The sequence below is a fragment of the Falco peregrinus genome, chromosome 7, assembly GCF_023634155.1.
Source record: "Falco peregrinus isolate bFalPer1 chromosome 7, bFalPer1.pri, whole genome shotgun sequence".
Lineage (NCBI taxonomy): Eukaryota > Metazoa > Chordata > Aves > Falconiformes > Falconidae > Falco > Falco peregrinus.
Genome location: NC_073727.1, coordinates 70,685,389 through 70,699,365, shown reverse-complemented (window position 1 = coordinate 70,699,365; position 13,977 = coordinate 70,685,389). Strand labels below are relative to the sequence as shown.

Sequence of the window (13,977 nt, the reverse complement as noted above, 5' to 3'; positions counted from 1 at the left end):
TTTTTGTTTCAGCAGTCAATTTAACTCTGACTAAGAAGAACCAATACATTCTGAATAAGAATGACAGCTTTTGTGAAAGTGCCCATGAAATAATAGAGTTTATGATTCTTAAGAAATGAAAGCATGAAGTAACACAATTGTGATAAAGTCAATGGTTTTCAGAAATCTAAACTGCACCAAACTTGAGATATTGCTATGTGAATGTCCTTAGGAATGAATTCTGAAAGTCATTTATGAAAGAGATTATATTAAAGCCCAACAGAATATTGGCAATTTTTTTTTTTTTGAGAAAGAAAAGATACTATCCATTTCTAAAGCTATTTAAAAATCTATTTTAACGATATGTAACCCAAAAGTTAATCATGTAAATGTTGGATATATTCAAACATTGCTATAGATGGCCATCAAAGAGTAACACAGATCTCTTAGGATAAAATCAGAAAATTTAAAATATCTATTTACTTACAGGAACAGGGGACAGAAAGACAGTAACAAAAGTATCTGTAAATATATTCAAAGTAAGAAAAAAATAAAAATCATTACTTAATAAAAAGTTGAGCAAACATCAGTTGTCACAGAGAACAGTATGTTCTGTTCCAGTTTTGCAGCATTTGCAGAAAAGCTTAATTTTGACCATATACTTAACACAAGTGAACATTTACAAGGTAAGAATACAGCGCATGGAAAGAGGGTACTGCCTAATATTGGGATAATTACATATATTTTATTCATCAGGAACTGCTGGAATTCCCTGTGCTATACTTAAAAGCAAAGCACAAGCAGTCTATACTCCACTGAAAATTGTGCCTGAAAATTCAAAATTGTTTTTGGGAATTTTCAAACAAATTCAGAAAAGAACACACCTTTCAAAGAAAGGAGGGAGGGAAAAAAGAAATTAAAAAAAAAAAAAAACCCAAAACCAAAAAACCAACAAAACAACAACAACAAAAAAAAGAGATGAGGACCAGAAGGATCAAGGACATTAGTTTTATCTTCACTCTTTAAAGATACTAGTTTCAAGATGATAAACAAGTTGATAAGGAACAAATGATTTGTATTTGAGAAGAACAGATTATGTCAAACCAACCTAATTTCTTTCTTGAGAGGTTAACTGGTTTTGTAGATTCAGGAATGGAAAGGGAAGGAAACAGCTCTGTGTTGACATTTATAAGGCTTTTAGAAGTCTTCCAGAGAAAATATAAAAATTTGGTCTATCTGAAATGATTACAAGCACTTCATTGAGCACTGGAAAAAATTTTCCCAGAGAGACTGTGGAATCTCCATCCTTAGAGATACTAAAAATTCATCCAGACATGGATGCACCTGTGCAACTAGCTCTAGGTGACCCTGCTTGAGCAGGAAGAGTTGGGCCAGATGACCTCCAGAGGTTCCTTCCAGCCTGAACTGTTAGTGATTCTGTGATACTGTGAACAGTTATGAAAACTTTTACATGAAGAGCAGACAGTCTAACTCAAATTTGTCAGGATCCTACTGTTATTTGGCCTAGATCCAAAATTATCTGATATTTTTATGAGCAGTTTTGATGATAATATAAGAAGAACACTTACAAATTCTGAAGATTATAAAAACAAGCTAAATGAACTGAAGAAATAGTCTAAAGAATAAAGAAACACACTAAGCGTAAACACGAAAGGAGAAATGATTTGCACAGATACAAAATAGAAATACAGTAGAAAAGGATCTGGTTTTTACACAGAACATAAATAATCTAAAGAAAATGCAGTAGTAATGCAAAATGTAGGATCATCTGGTTGTTTATAGTTAATAATAATAATAATAATAATAATAATAATAAAGAAAATAATTACAAGAAAGACATTTTTTGTTTACAGGACTATTTTACCTAGGATTTAGAAAATAATTATTTCACTTTACTTGATGACCAGAGAGAATGTTGTATCCAGTTTGGGACCCAGTTTAAAAAACGTATGAGGTTGTTAACATGGAAAACATGACACATATGGACTCATTGAAAAGTATGGACTTATTTAGTCAGAAAAGACTTGGCAGTCAGGAGGGAAGGCATAATAACAGTCTCATTTGCCTAGTAGCTCAGAATGGCAGCTAGACATGGAGTTCAGTCTAGAACTCTGCTAAAAAGCCTGTGCTCCCTGTCACCAATGAGCGGGACAGTGATGACACGCTAGTTCTGGCTTTCTAAATGACTTCTGTAGGTCATTAAGAAAAATAATATGCATCCAAGTGCACTCCTAAATTTGGCTATGTTATGCTCCGTCACTTAGAAATACCATGCAGATATTCTTTAGAGAAGAAATTTTCAACTTTTGTATGGAAGAAGAAAAAAGCTCTTGAAGTAATAACACCTCCATCTTCCCTTTCATCCTCTACCTCCCCCTTACACTACCTTCACTCTTTCACTTCTCATTTTCAAGCAACTTTACTTCCCCACCTGCTTTATAACATTATTAATGTGTTTCTCTATCATGATTTTTAAAAATCTGTTAACTGTATCACAGTTTTTAGTGATGTAAGAATATTTTTTTTGTGTCAGTATTGTGACAGCAAACAATTCAAGTGCAGAGACTCACCATTACACTCTTAAGAGGTGCTGGAAGAACACCAAGACTAAGTGTGTAAGCAGGCTTGAAGTTCTTTGAGGCTAATTTTTTAATTAATCTTTAAGGCTAATTAATTAATTAAATAAGGCTAATTTAATTAATCTTTAAGGCTAAACTTGTAAAGTTACAGGGAAATATTTCTGGCCACTTGAGCTATATCTGATCCAGTAAGTTAGAAATTCTTGAATCCTGGCTTCAGTCTTGCAGTCATTCATATAGTTTAAGCACAATCTCCTGTAGGATTTTGACCCGTGCCAGCTAGCACCTTGTTTTACATATCTGGCCATAGTTCTAGGAATAACATCAGCCAATGACTGTTCTCAAAAGGCAACAGTCTTACTTAAGATGGGCAAGATTTTATCTGTATGAATGTTAGCTGGCCATGCTTTGAAATCGGTGCCAAAGATTAGGCCCTCTCCTGATTTAATGGGGTGGTCTTTGGTTCTAATTCTTGGAACCGTATTCTGATAAGCAAGCACCTATTCTATTTCTTTTTTAAAAATGTGAATTTTACAAAGCAAAGATAATTTACATTATTTGTTGCTGTTTAATGCCGGCTGGTGACTAAGCACAGTGCAGCCATTCACTCACTCCCCCCTCACTCAGAGGGATGGGGAGAAGAATTGGAAAGGAGTGTAAAACTTGAGTGTTGAGATAAGAAGAGTTTAATAATTGAAAAAAATAAAATACAACTAATAATAATAATAATTGTTGTAATGAAAAGGAGGGAGAAGGGGAGAGGAATGAAATCCAAAGGAAAGGGAGAAAAGAAACGAAGTGATGCACTATACAACTGCTCACCACCTGCTGACCAACACCTAGCCAGTACCCAAGCAGTGTTCAGCAGGACCCGGCCACCCCAACCCCACCCCAGTTTATATACCACGACATCCCATGGTATGGAATACCTCTGGCTAGTTTGGGCCAGCTGTCCTGGCTGTGTCCCCTCCCTATTTCTTGTGGCCCTCCAGCCCTCCCACTGGCAGGGCCTGAGAAACTGAAGTCCTTGACTTAGTATAAACATTACCCAGCAACAACCAAACCCATCCATGTGCTGTCAACATTGTTCTTACACCAAAGCCAAAACCCAGCACTGCACCAGCTACTAAGAAAATTAAATCTATCCCTGCAAAAAACAGAACATTGTTCTCCTTTCATTGTTAGAATAAGCCTACCTATATAATCAACTCTTTTATTAGGCAATATTTTTCTCTTATTGTTCAAAAAATTGCTTTTGTCATCTGCCTCACTGATGATTCTATACTGATGGCAAAGAATAGCACTCTAGCTTCCAGCTGAAACACTTCCATTCTTCAAAACTTTTTTGCGATTCATTGACTAATACAGCAACTGCTTTTGCACACAGACATACAGTTTACCAATCTTACACTTTAGTATTCCATTTTTCTCACTATTTTAACTGTTTGATCTGTGAAGGGAAAAGTAGAGGTGTGTAATATATATGAGTTTGTAGTATATAAATCTGTATAGCTGTTGTATGCTTTATGCAGTACAGCAACAAATTAATTACCTCTTTAGAGATCTAATGCCATCTACTGATTAAATTGGTTTGTAAAAATTACTTGTAAGTCGTGTTTGCAAAATATGCATTTTAATAATCAATGAAGCATCTAATACAGCTCACAGCAACAGGTTGATTAATGTTTGATGAAATTTCAGTATTGGCAAAGTGAAGTTTTTTCAGGATGACTGTCCATATTTTTCAATTATTCAGTGATACACAAAGGCTTTTGCTTTGATGTTGCTGTTTACTTTGGACTATGTGTTATGTTCTTTTGAAAAGAGAATGATTAAATTGTAGGATAGAATTATCTGCTTGTCTAATTCCCACTGCTACATGGGTTTAAGTGGAGGGAGTCTTTTTTGAGGGAGCTACTAAGCATGGTCTTCTTGAGAAATACTGCATTATGTAGGGTGGGAGAGAAAAGACGTGGTTTTCACCCAGACTTGAATCTTATAGTTACTGAGCTAATTGTTACGAATAGTGTTAAATCAACTATCTCCAACCATGAGCTCAAAATTTAACGCTGTGATGCCAGAATTTCTCATATATAGTTTAATATTGTCCTTTTGTAGACAGGACTTTCAGTGTACTGCCCATTATTAAGCTTGTCTTGTTATTTCCAATTAAGAAAAAAACCCAAATCTTTGTCCAAAAAAACCCAAAGAAAAATGATTTCTTTGCAGCTATGTTTATGATTGTTAAAACTTACATACTGAATATTTTCCCCTGGAAATTAAGCTGTTACCTGAGCTGAGTTTTTTAATTTATATAGCACCACTATTTTAGTCCCAAACATGGAAGCTGATAAGGTTGCTACAGCTTTTGGTCTCCTTGCAAAAATGTGTAACAACATTATCAATGTAATCTAGTTATTACTTCAAAAAGAAACAAATGAGTTTATCTGTTAAATGTGTCTCAAAATCCCAAAGCAATTGTTGTGTTGATGCAGGGGTGGAAGGCTGCCCTTAAGAAGAAGGAATTTTAAGAAGGCTACTGTGGACTTCCATCTACTCTAACATACCTCAAAACGTGAAGGATAGTTTGTCTGAAAAAAATTACCGTGTATCAAAGTTAAAATTTCATACACATTTAATATGTACACAATTTAGGGCACATAAAAGTGCCTATTACAGACTTAAAAGAGTTCTTTGAGTTTATATTCCTCAATTTAAGACAGGTAAAGGGAATCTAAAAATGCAGTGTCAGCTAACATGGTACATTTGCATTAAAAGCGTGCAGTCATGTCTAGAAGAAACTTATTCATCTAGAATGTAAGTATGTCAGGGTTACCTCATGAAAACTAGATCATAAGCTTTCAAATCTGAGTTCTAACTGAGCTAAGGAATAGCTGGAGGGTACAGGCAATATTTGCCTGTGCAATCTAGAGTCATTATTTATGACATTCTTGTTTGTAGCCTTGCTTCCAGCCCTAACATCTATAATTCTAAAACATTTACTTTATGCTCTGATAATTTTTTTTCCCTTAGTTTTGAACTTTGCCTACCTCATTCTTAAGATTCTGTGATAGTCCTGGATAAATAAAGCAGGGTAGAAGCAGTAAACCGAGAGTACAACTTCCACAGAAACAGTTATAGATACACAGGCAGCTGAGAGCATCACCACCTTTAGGATGTGTTTAGGGGGCTAAGGATCCAGGAAATCCCTAACGCCCTGCTATACAGAATTTTGTGCTGTTGGCAGTTGTCTTTGAGGAAGGAAATTCTTTAGCAAAAAGCAGACTGGAAAGAGTCATGCTGGAAGTTCAGGTCACCTGTGATGAAGCACATAAAATCTTTGAAGACCTCAGGAGAACTAATCTTGCTCAAGGCTCTTTACAGCATCTATGAGTGATGACATCACCAATATGAAGTCAAGCATTCTTTCCAACCCAGCACCAAAATACTGACATTAACGTGAAAATACTTCAGTAAATGCAATGAGTGCCAGAACTTTGAAGTGGTTATGTCTAGATTTTATTCCAAAAACTGACAAGGAATTCTAAACTCATAAGTCCAGTATTATTCAAATGGATGCACAACAGATAATTTTTCAGAATTAAGTAAATTGCCTGATAACAAACATTAAAGTGTTTATAATTGATCCCTTCCACACACATATACTTCCTGTCCCTTTCTGGGCAGTTTTTTTAACAAGTCAGTAGCTTTTTGGGTTGCAACAAACTCTGCACAGGCTCCTCTGGGTCTTATCTCTGAGGCTTGACTATGTGTTTGCTACCTGCTGGTTTTAGCCAGCTTCTAGGTTTTTTTCTTTTACTGCAGGCCTCATGCTGGCTTTGTCCTTCATAGTCTGTCATCTTTTTGCCCACGACAGCCAGTACCTTCAAGGTTTCCCTCTGGACACACTCAGCTTCTCATAGAAGAAGAAACCATGTCAGCTGTAGGAGGCAAGGTTTTGGTTACAGGGGAGCTGCAGGGGTGGCCTTTGTGAAGAGAGTCCAGGGCTGCCCTGTGCCAGACACAGCTGGTTCTAGCTGGCTACAATGAACCCACCACAAGACACAGCCCATCAGCCATGTTGGTGGCACCTTTGTGATAATGTATTATCAGAAAGGACATAATGCTGCGTACATGAGTGAGGAAAAGAAAGTGTGAGAAACAATCCTACAAATGCCAAGGACAGAGAAGGAGATGCTCCTGCAGCCCAAGGAAGAGACCGCAGTGGAGCAGATATCCACACTGCAGCCTGTGGTGGGCCCATGTCAGAGCAGGTGCATGTTCCCCGAAGGAAGATGCATCCCGTGCAGTCCCATGCAGGAGCAGGTTTATCCTGAGGGGCTGCAGCCTGTGGGAAAGTCCCATGCTAAAGCAGGGGAAAAGTGTGAGGAGAAAGGAACAGCAGAGAGAAGCTGTTATAGACTGACCACAACCCCTCTTCCCCATCCCTGCCATGCAGCCTGGGGAGGAATAGGGAAGTAAAGAAGTTGCAAATGGAGGACTGAAGTTGAGCCTGGGAAGAAGAGGGGATGCCCACCAAGCTGCTCCATCACTCCTTCTGAGCAGGACAGGGGAGAGAAAATAACAAAGGACTCATGGGTCAAGGTAAAGGACAGGGAAAGTTAACTCACTGATTACCATCATGGGCAAAACAGACTTGACTTGGGAAAATTAATTTATTTCCAATTAGAATCAGAGTAATGAGAAAATAAAACCAAATCTTACAAAACCTTCCCTCCACCTCTCCCTTCTTCCCAGGCTCAACTTCACTCCCAATTTCTTCTACCTTCTCCCCCTCAGCAGCACAGGAGGACAGGGAATAGGGGTTGCAGTCAGTTCATCACATGTATCTGCTGCTCCTTCCTCCACAGGGGGACAACTTCTCACACTCTTCCCCTACTTCAGCGTGGGGTCCCTCCCACGGGAGACAGTCCTCCATCAACTTCTCCAATGTGAGTCCTTCCCATGGGCTGTAGTTCTTAACAAACTGCTCCAGTCGGGGTCCCTTCCATGGGGTGCAGTTCTCTATGAACAAGCTGCTCCAGCATGGGTCCCCCACAGGGTCACAAATCCTGCCAGCAAACCTGCTCCAGTGTGGGCTCCTCTCTCCATGGGTCCACAGGTCCTGCCAGGAGCCTGCTCCAGCATGGGATTCCCATGGAGTCACAGCTTCCTTTGGGCATCCATCTGTCTTGGTGTGGGCTCCTCCATGGGCTGCAGGTGGATATCTGCTCCACCATGGACCTCCATGGGCTGCAGGGGTCAGCCTGCCTCACCATGGTCTTCACCATGGGCTGCAGGGGACCTTCATTAACCCTGGCATCTGCAGAGTTACTGCTCTCACATAGTCTCACTTCTCCCTGCTGCTGTTGTTCCACAGCTGGTTTTTGCCCCCTTCTTAAATATGTTATCAAAGAGGTACTACCACAGCCACTGGATGGGGTCACCTTTGGCCATCGGTAGGTCCATCTTGGAGCCACCTGTCATTGGCTCTATCATATATGGGGGAAGCTTCTAGCAGCTTCTCACAGAAGTTACCCCTCTAGCTCCCCACTACCAAAACCTGGCCGTGCAAACCCAATACAGGGGTGGTGTGTGTGTGTGTGTGTGTTTTAGTTTTTGCCTTTGTTTCTTACCATCCCACTCTATTCTTAATTGTCAAAAAATTAAATTAATTTTCCTCAAATTGGGTCTGATTTGGCTGTTACAGTAATTGGTAAGTGATCTTCCTCTCTTTATCTCAGATCATGAGTTTTTTCATCTTATTTTCTATCTAACTTTTTTCTGATGTACTGTTGAGGAGGAGAGTGAGAGCAGCTGATAGGGGACCGGCAGCCAGCCAAGATCAACACACCACACATAGTAAAAGAAAATAAAAGAAATCCCTTTTATCCCAATAGCCTTTTTCCCTTGTGTGTATCCATTATATTTCATTACATGATTAAATTCCACAATCATTTGCTATCACTATAAACATAATAGATAATGCTTGGTAATTTCATGGAGGTTAATTCACCTCCATTAGATAACTTTGGGGTTTTTTTTTACTTTTTCAGTGTATAGCTCCATGTTTATCTGCCAAACACTATTCAATTTCACCTATAAGACATAATTACTAAAGACTGCTTCAGTCAGATAAGAGTTATACAATTGTGTAAACTATATTAATTATCTTACTATTTTTGATGCATATGGTAGTAGTATCTGTGTGAATTAACAAGTAGTTTCTGAGTTCATCAATTGTAGGTTTTTTACACTGCTTTTTGCTAAATCAAAGAACTATTACTATGACAGAGGAAAGTTGAGCTGTCCCACAGTATCAGAAATTGAACAGATAACATGGAATAATCAAAAACAATTTATATACTATCAAAATTTGTGTTCATACTTTAAACCTTAATATCTTCCTATAGTTTAAGATGTCCAGTACTTTTACTGGCTCTTTTTTTCAGTTTGATGAAATATACGTTAAAGCTCCAATCTTTTCCTACTTCATTTGGGCTTCCTGTTCTATGAGACTGAAAATTGAAGAGTGGTAACAGAGAAAGTGCTTTCTGTCCTACATCAGTTCTGAGGCAATGATAACAAATATCTTTTGGAGGCTCGTTCTTCCTCCCGTCTTATTCATTTTGTGTTTTGGCTGGGATTTTTTTCTGTTTACTGTCAAAAAAAAAAAAAAAGGAAAATAAACAAATTAAATCTGTGTTTCAGGTGTTACTCTAGAATCAGATTCCTGCCTTGACCCAGGGATTCCTGTGAATGGCCATCGCCATGGTAACAACTTTAATATCCACTCCACAGTTACTTTTAGCTGTGATCCAGGATATACACTGAGCGATGAAGAGCCACTCATATGTGAAAGAAACCATCAGTGGAATCACGCATTACCCAGCTGTGATGGTAAAGTATCAAGTTATTCAGATGGCAGCTTTAAAGTCCAAAAAAAGTTAATCTCCTGTTTTTGAGAACTAATTAAGCTTATCATTGCTACTACTCCCTTCAATTATGCCAAGATGCACACTTGTCAAAAATTATTTTGCTGTTAATAAAAGCCATACTTTACACCTCCATATCAACCTTCCGTCAAGTACTGTAATGTACGGTGATATTTACAGGTATATATTCACCAATAGGAAATCTGAATTCTCACAGGGTGCCACTTATCAACTGTGAATGAAAAGGGTGCCATTCAACTAATATTTTCAAAGCAAAGACAATTAACTTGCATTTTAAACTTGGAATACTGAATACCAAAATAATTGCTCAAAATTCAGGATACCAAGTAATAAAACAGATCATGATCAACCTGTGTAATTAATTTTCTCAATATATTTTTGTTTTGAAATTTTGATTAGTTCATTAACTTTTTTGGCAGATACGCAATATGAAACTGTCTAGAGCTTTCATGAAACCTTTTTTTGAATGCTGAACTATACTAGCAAATATTTCTGTGTTCTTCTTTAACATTGGAATTTTTGCTACATTATTTTTCTATGCACTACAGTATCAAGTCAGTTTTTCAAGGAATGCTTGTATAGCTGCTAAAAAATCTCTCTGATAGAAACCACAGAAAATAAGATCCAAATGTAATTAAGTATTTCAAAAGGGAAAGAACACAGCATCTTTGAAAATTCTCCATAAGCTCCTTTTGTTAAACCTCTCGCTAAAACCTTTTATTTTCTTTCTTAGGGTTGCTAAATGATTACCTTTAAAAGCGTGTTTGTCTTGATCACATTTCTTTCTCGTTAAGATATGTGTTCTAAGGCACTGATGACAGTTCAATATGTGAAGGGAAAAGATGCGGTTCACACCAACAATGGTTCTTGCTTTAGTGAATTACTTACATTAGTTAATTTCTAACTCCCTTTTAAAGTCCAAGGTTTTCATTGATTACAGTGGAATGTCAAAGGGTAAAGTTAGATCAGATTCAGCAAAGTATTTTAGTTTCTAACTCTGTTTTAAACGGATTTTGTTAAATCTGAATATTTACTCTCACTCAGGCTTCTAATTCTCACTACAACCTTCTGGCCCCATGCCCAAAACATAAAAGCTACCGAAAGATAAAAGCACTTAATCACTACAAAGCAAATTAATATGCAATTCAAGCTCACTCACCTTGTAAGCATTACAACTTGTTTCTCCTTTGCAGAGACAGAAGCAAACTATTGTTTTCAATTGCATTTTGTGATCAAATCTTAGACTATGTTCTTGCCACAGCTGATGAACCTTGGAGTATCACAAATCTTCCTATAAGCTGTATTGTAAAATAAACAAAGCATTTTTAGTATTCTTCCACTAGTTTTATTAGTTCCTTTTGCTTTTTTGCTTTGCTGCAATGGGTTGAAGAACGGTATTATATGAATCTTATCTTTGTATAGTATCCTTTTTCCATTTACTTTGTACTAAAATTTATGAATGTAATTTTGATATAGAACACCAATATTCAACTCTTTTTTCCATATGAATGTTGAACTACAGAAAGGTCTGGTTAATTTTCACTCACTGAAAAAGAGCCCCTATTTCCCAGGTCCATCATCCACTTGCAGCATAAGTGTATGATAAAAAAATTCAAGCCTTTCTGAGCAGGGTCTCTAAGCAAGCAACGTACAAGGGGTTATACTAATTTTCTTCTTTTTTCTTCACATATTCAGCTACATTGAATTAACTAGTCTAAAAAGATGAAATAAAACTCACATTCTTTTAGGTAGTCACCCAAATTTTTGGTATGTGACAGATTTAACTGAGTTTGAAAAGAGCATACTGCAGTCACCTGCAGACTATTGAAATTCTCAAAATTGCAACTTCAGAAATTAAATCAGCAGAATAAATCCCTAAAAGAAAAGTGTGTTGCTTTGTTTCATGCCAACAAAAAAATAACCTGTTCTTTGTGTACAGAGACACAGTGGTTAAAGTTCCCTCTAAGTGATGTGTCATTCTCAAAAATCTATAATGTCAAGGTGAAGCATAAAAAAAAAAATAAATTAAAGAAAGCTAAATAAAACCAGGTAATTTCTGTATTTTAAATGTTAAACTTAAACCTGTGTAAATTATTTGTAAATATTTAATATCTGCTTGAAGGAATCTTTGACAGTCAAATATTTTTCTTCCTTCTGTGATGTTTAAAGAATAAGAGGGATTTTGAACAAATGTATACTATCATTCATTTCTGGCATTATGAACCTGATGTATGTAATTATTTTTTATTAAGTAATATTACCAACTATATATTTACTGTGGTTTTAGCTATGCATATTCTCATTCATCCTTATGTGCAGAAATACATATATGCAGACAAAACCAGGCTAGAAACATTTCCTTTCCATCTACTTATCTTTAAATACATATAATATATAAATTCAAAAAACATTTAAAACTTTAACAAACAGCTTTTTCTAAGAAATGAAAAAATGTACTTTAGCTAAAATGCTAGCATGTATATATATATAAACATTTACATACAAGTGCTGCAGGTTTATTGAACATTTTGTCACATATATTTACCGTCTAGTTTATGGCAAAGTATATTGTTGTATGTAAGGAAGAAGACTAAAAGCATCTTAATGCTTTGTTGTGTTATTGTTAAACATTTAGTTTATTAAATAAAAAAACCCCAAACAAACAACAACATAAAAAGGTGGACAGCAACAGATGAGTGAAATGCACAGCCATTCTGTATTTAAAAGACCAGTGACCAATTAGCATGCAAATCTTAAATTTTAATTAATTTGCCATGTAAAGTTGAGCAGCCTAGTTTAGCAAATTCTGGTATGCATAAAATGCTTTCTAGAATATTTATTGTGTCATTCAAAGTATTCAGTTCCAAATAAATTACTTACGATGTATCTGAATCTTTTAAAAGAGAGGAAGTTACTTTTTTCCCCTTGAACATCGCAGAAGAAATCAAATAGCTACACGTTTATTATTTTTTAAAAAATACATTGATTCTTAAATATTATTGTTTCATAGAAAAGGAATTAAACATATACCTTTTAAAATAGATAGTACAAGAAAAGTAGCTGCAAGATATTTAATTTTTTAGTTAGTTCACAAAAAAATTAATCTTATTTTTTAGTACTACTACAATAGTGATTAATACTTGCAATATTCTGGAACAAAGTTTTGCTTGCTTTTGTATTCTGCTAACTAACAAGACAAGCTGTAGATGAAAAGTAAACTAATTTTCAAGGACTAATTTAAAAATAAATTGTCAAATTTGGATGTTATGTCTTTGGATGAATTAACTTCTTATTTTAATGCTTGACCTTATTTTAAATTTTAAGAGTAGTTCAAAAAGTGAACTAATTTTTATTTTAATAAAACCAGGATTTCTAGGATTTCTGTATGACTTCTATTGGCTTTCCCCTCCCCCTCTTTTTTCCCTCTTTTTTTTTTTTTTTTTTTTTTTTTTGTCTTGTAAAGCTTTATGTGGTGGATATATTCATGGGAAGAGTGGAACTGTTCTTTCTCCAGGTTTTCCTGATTTTTATCCAAACTCTTTAAACTGCACTTGGACTATTGAAGTGTCACATGGCAAGGGTAAGTATCTAATATAAATTGCATATGAATATGTAATTTCTACGTTTAAAAAATGCAAACACACATACACAATAGAATGCCTTTTATGAATTGAGTTAAATCAGTGTTTTCTGCTGTTCTGTTCAGGAAGAAGTATTATTTCCCAAAATCCCAAAATAAATATATTCAGATGTGTTGTTCTAATTTGTATTTATTTTGCAATAGAAATATTCTTTTAACAGTTACCAGAGGAAATGTGTTGTAGGCTCAAAAAAATAGGCAGAAATTAGAAGATACTTAAATAGAGCTAAATTTTTCAGTGAAAACTGTCAGGTCCTTGTTGATAATTTTCTCCATTACTAAGCATGAAGAAGATTTGACCTGTGTATTAGTAACCTTAGATTTCAGACTTAAGTCATTAGGACCAAAAATTATATATCTTTATGTTATATATACAATAGAGTAATATTTGGAAGCACAGTTAGGCTTGACAGCTTATCTGTTAGGGTAATGTGTAAAAGAACTAAGGAAAAAAGCCTATGAAGTACTAATGATGCGTCACATACCTCTGAATTAAAGCATAATAAAAATATTCCTCAATCTCCATTCTATGACAAGAAGTCTGTTACATTTGATAGTCTGAGAGGTATATTGGAAGTTTCTACTGTTTAAAATCTTACAGACTGAATTTTTGTTTAAAACTTATATGGCATTTGAAATGTAAAATACGTGACAAGACTTTCTATGAAGAATGTTTATCCCCACAGTAAATAAATGTATTTGAAAACCTAACTATAATTCAAAATTTAATCAATTGCTGGACAGGTATTTGGCAATGGGAAAAATGATCATGACTTCAGTAAGGGACCGGTCCCAGAAAATA

General features: G+C 35.7%; 1 protein-coding gene across 1 annotated transcript in view; it reads left to right on the top strand.

Moving 5' to 3' along the window:
• CSMD1 (CUB and Sushi multiple domains 1) overlaps positions 1–13,977 on the top strand; it is a 1,203,943-nt gene that overhangs the window by 903,875 nt on the left and 286,091 nt on the right. The window contains exons 18-19 of the mRNA XM_013299736.3: positions 9,291–9,479; positions 12,999–13,115. Coding sequence (XP_013155190.2) covers positions 9,291–9,479; positions 12,999–13,115 — 306 coding nt within the window. The remainder of the gene's footprint in view (positions 1–9,290; positions 9,480–12,998; positions 13,116–13,977) is intronic.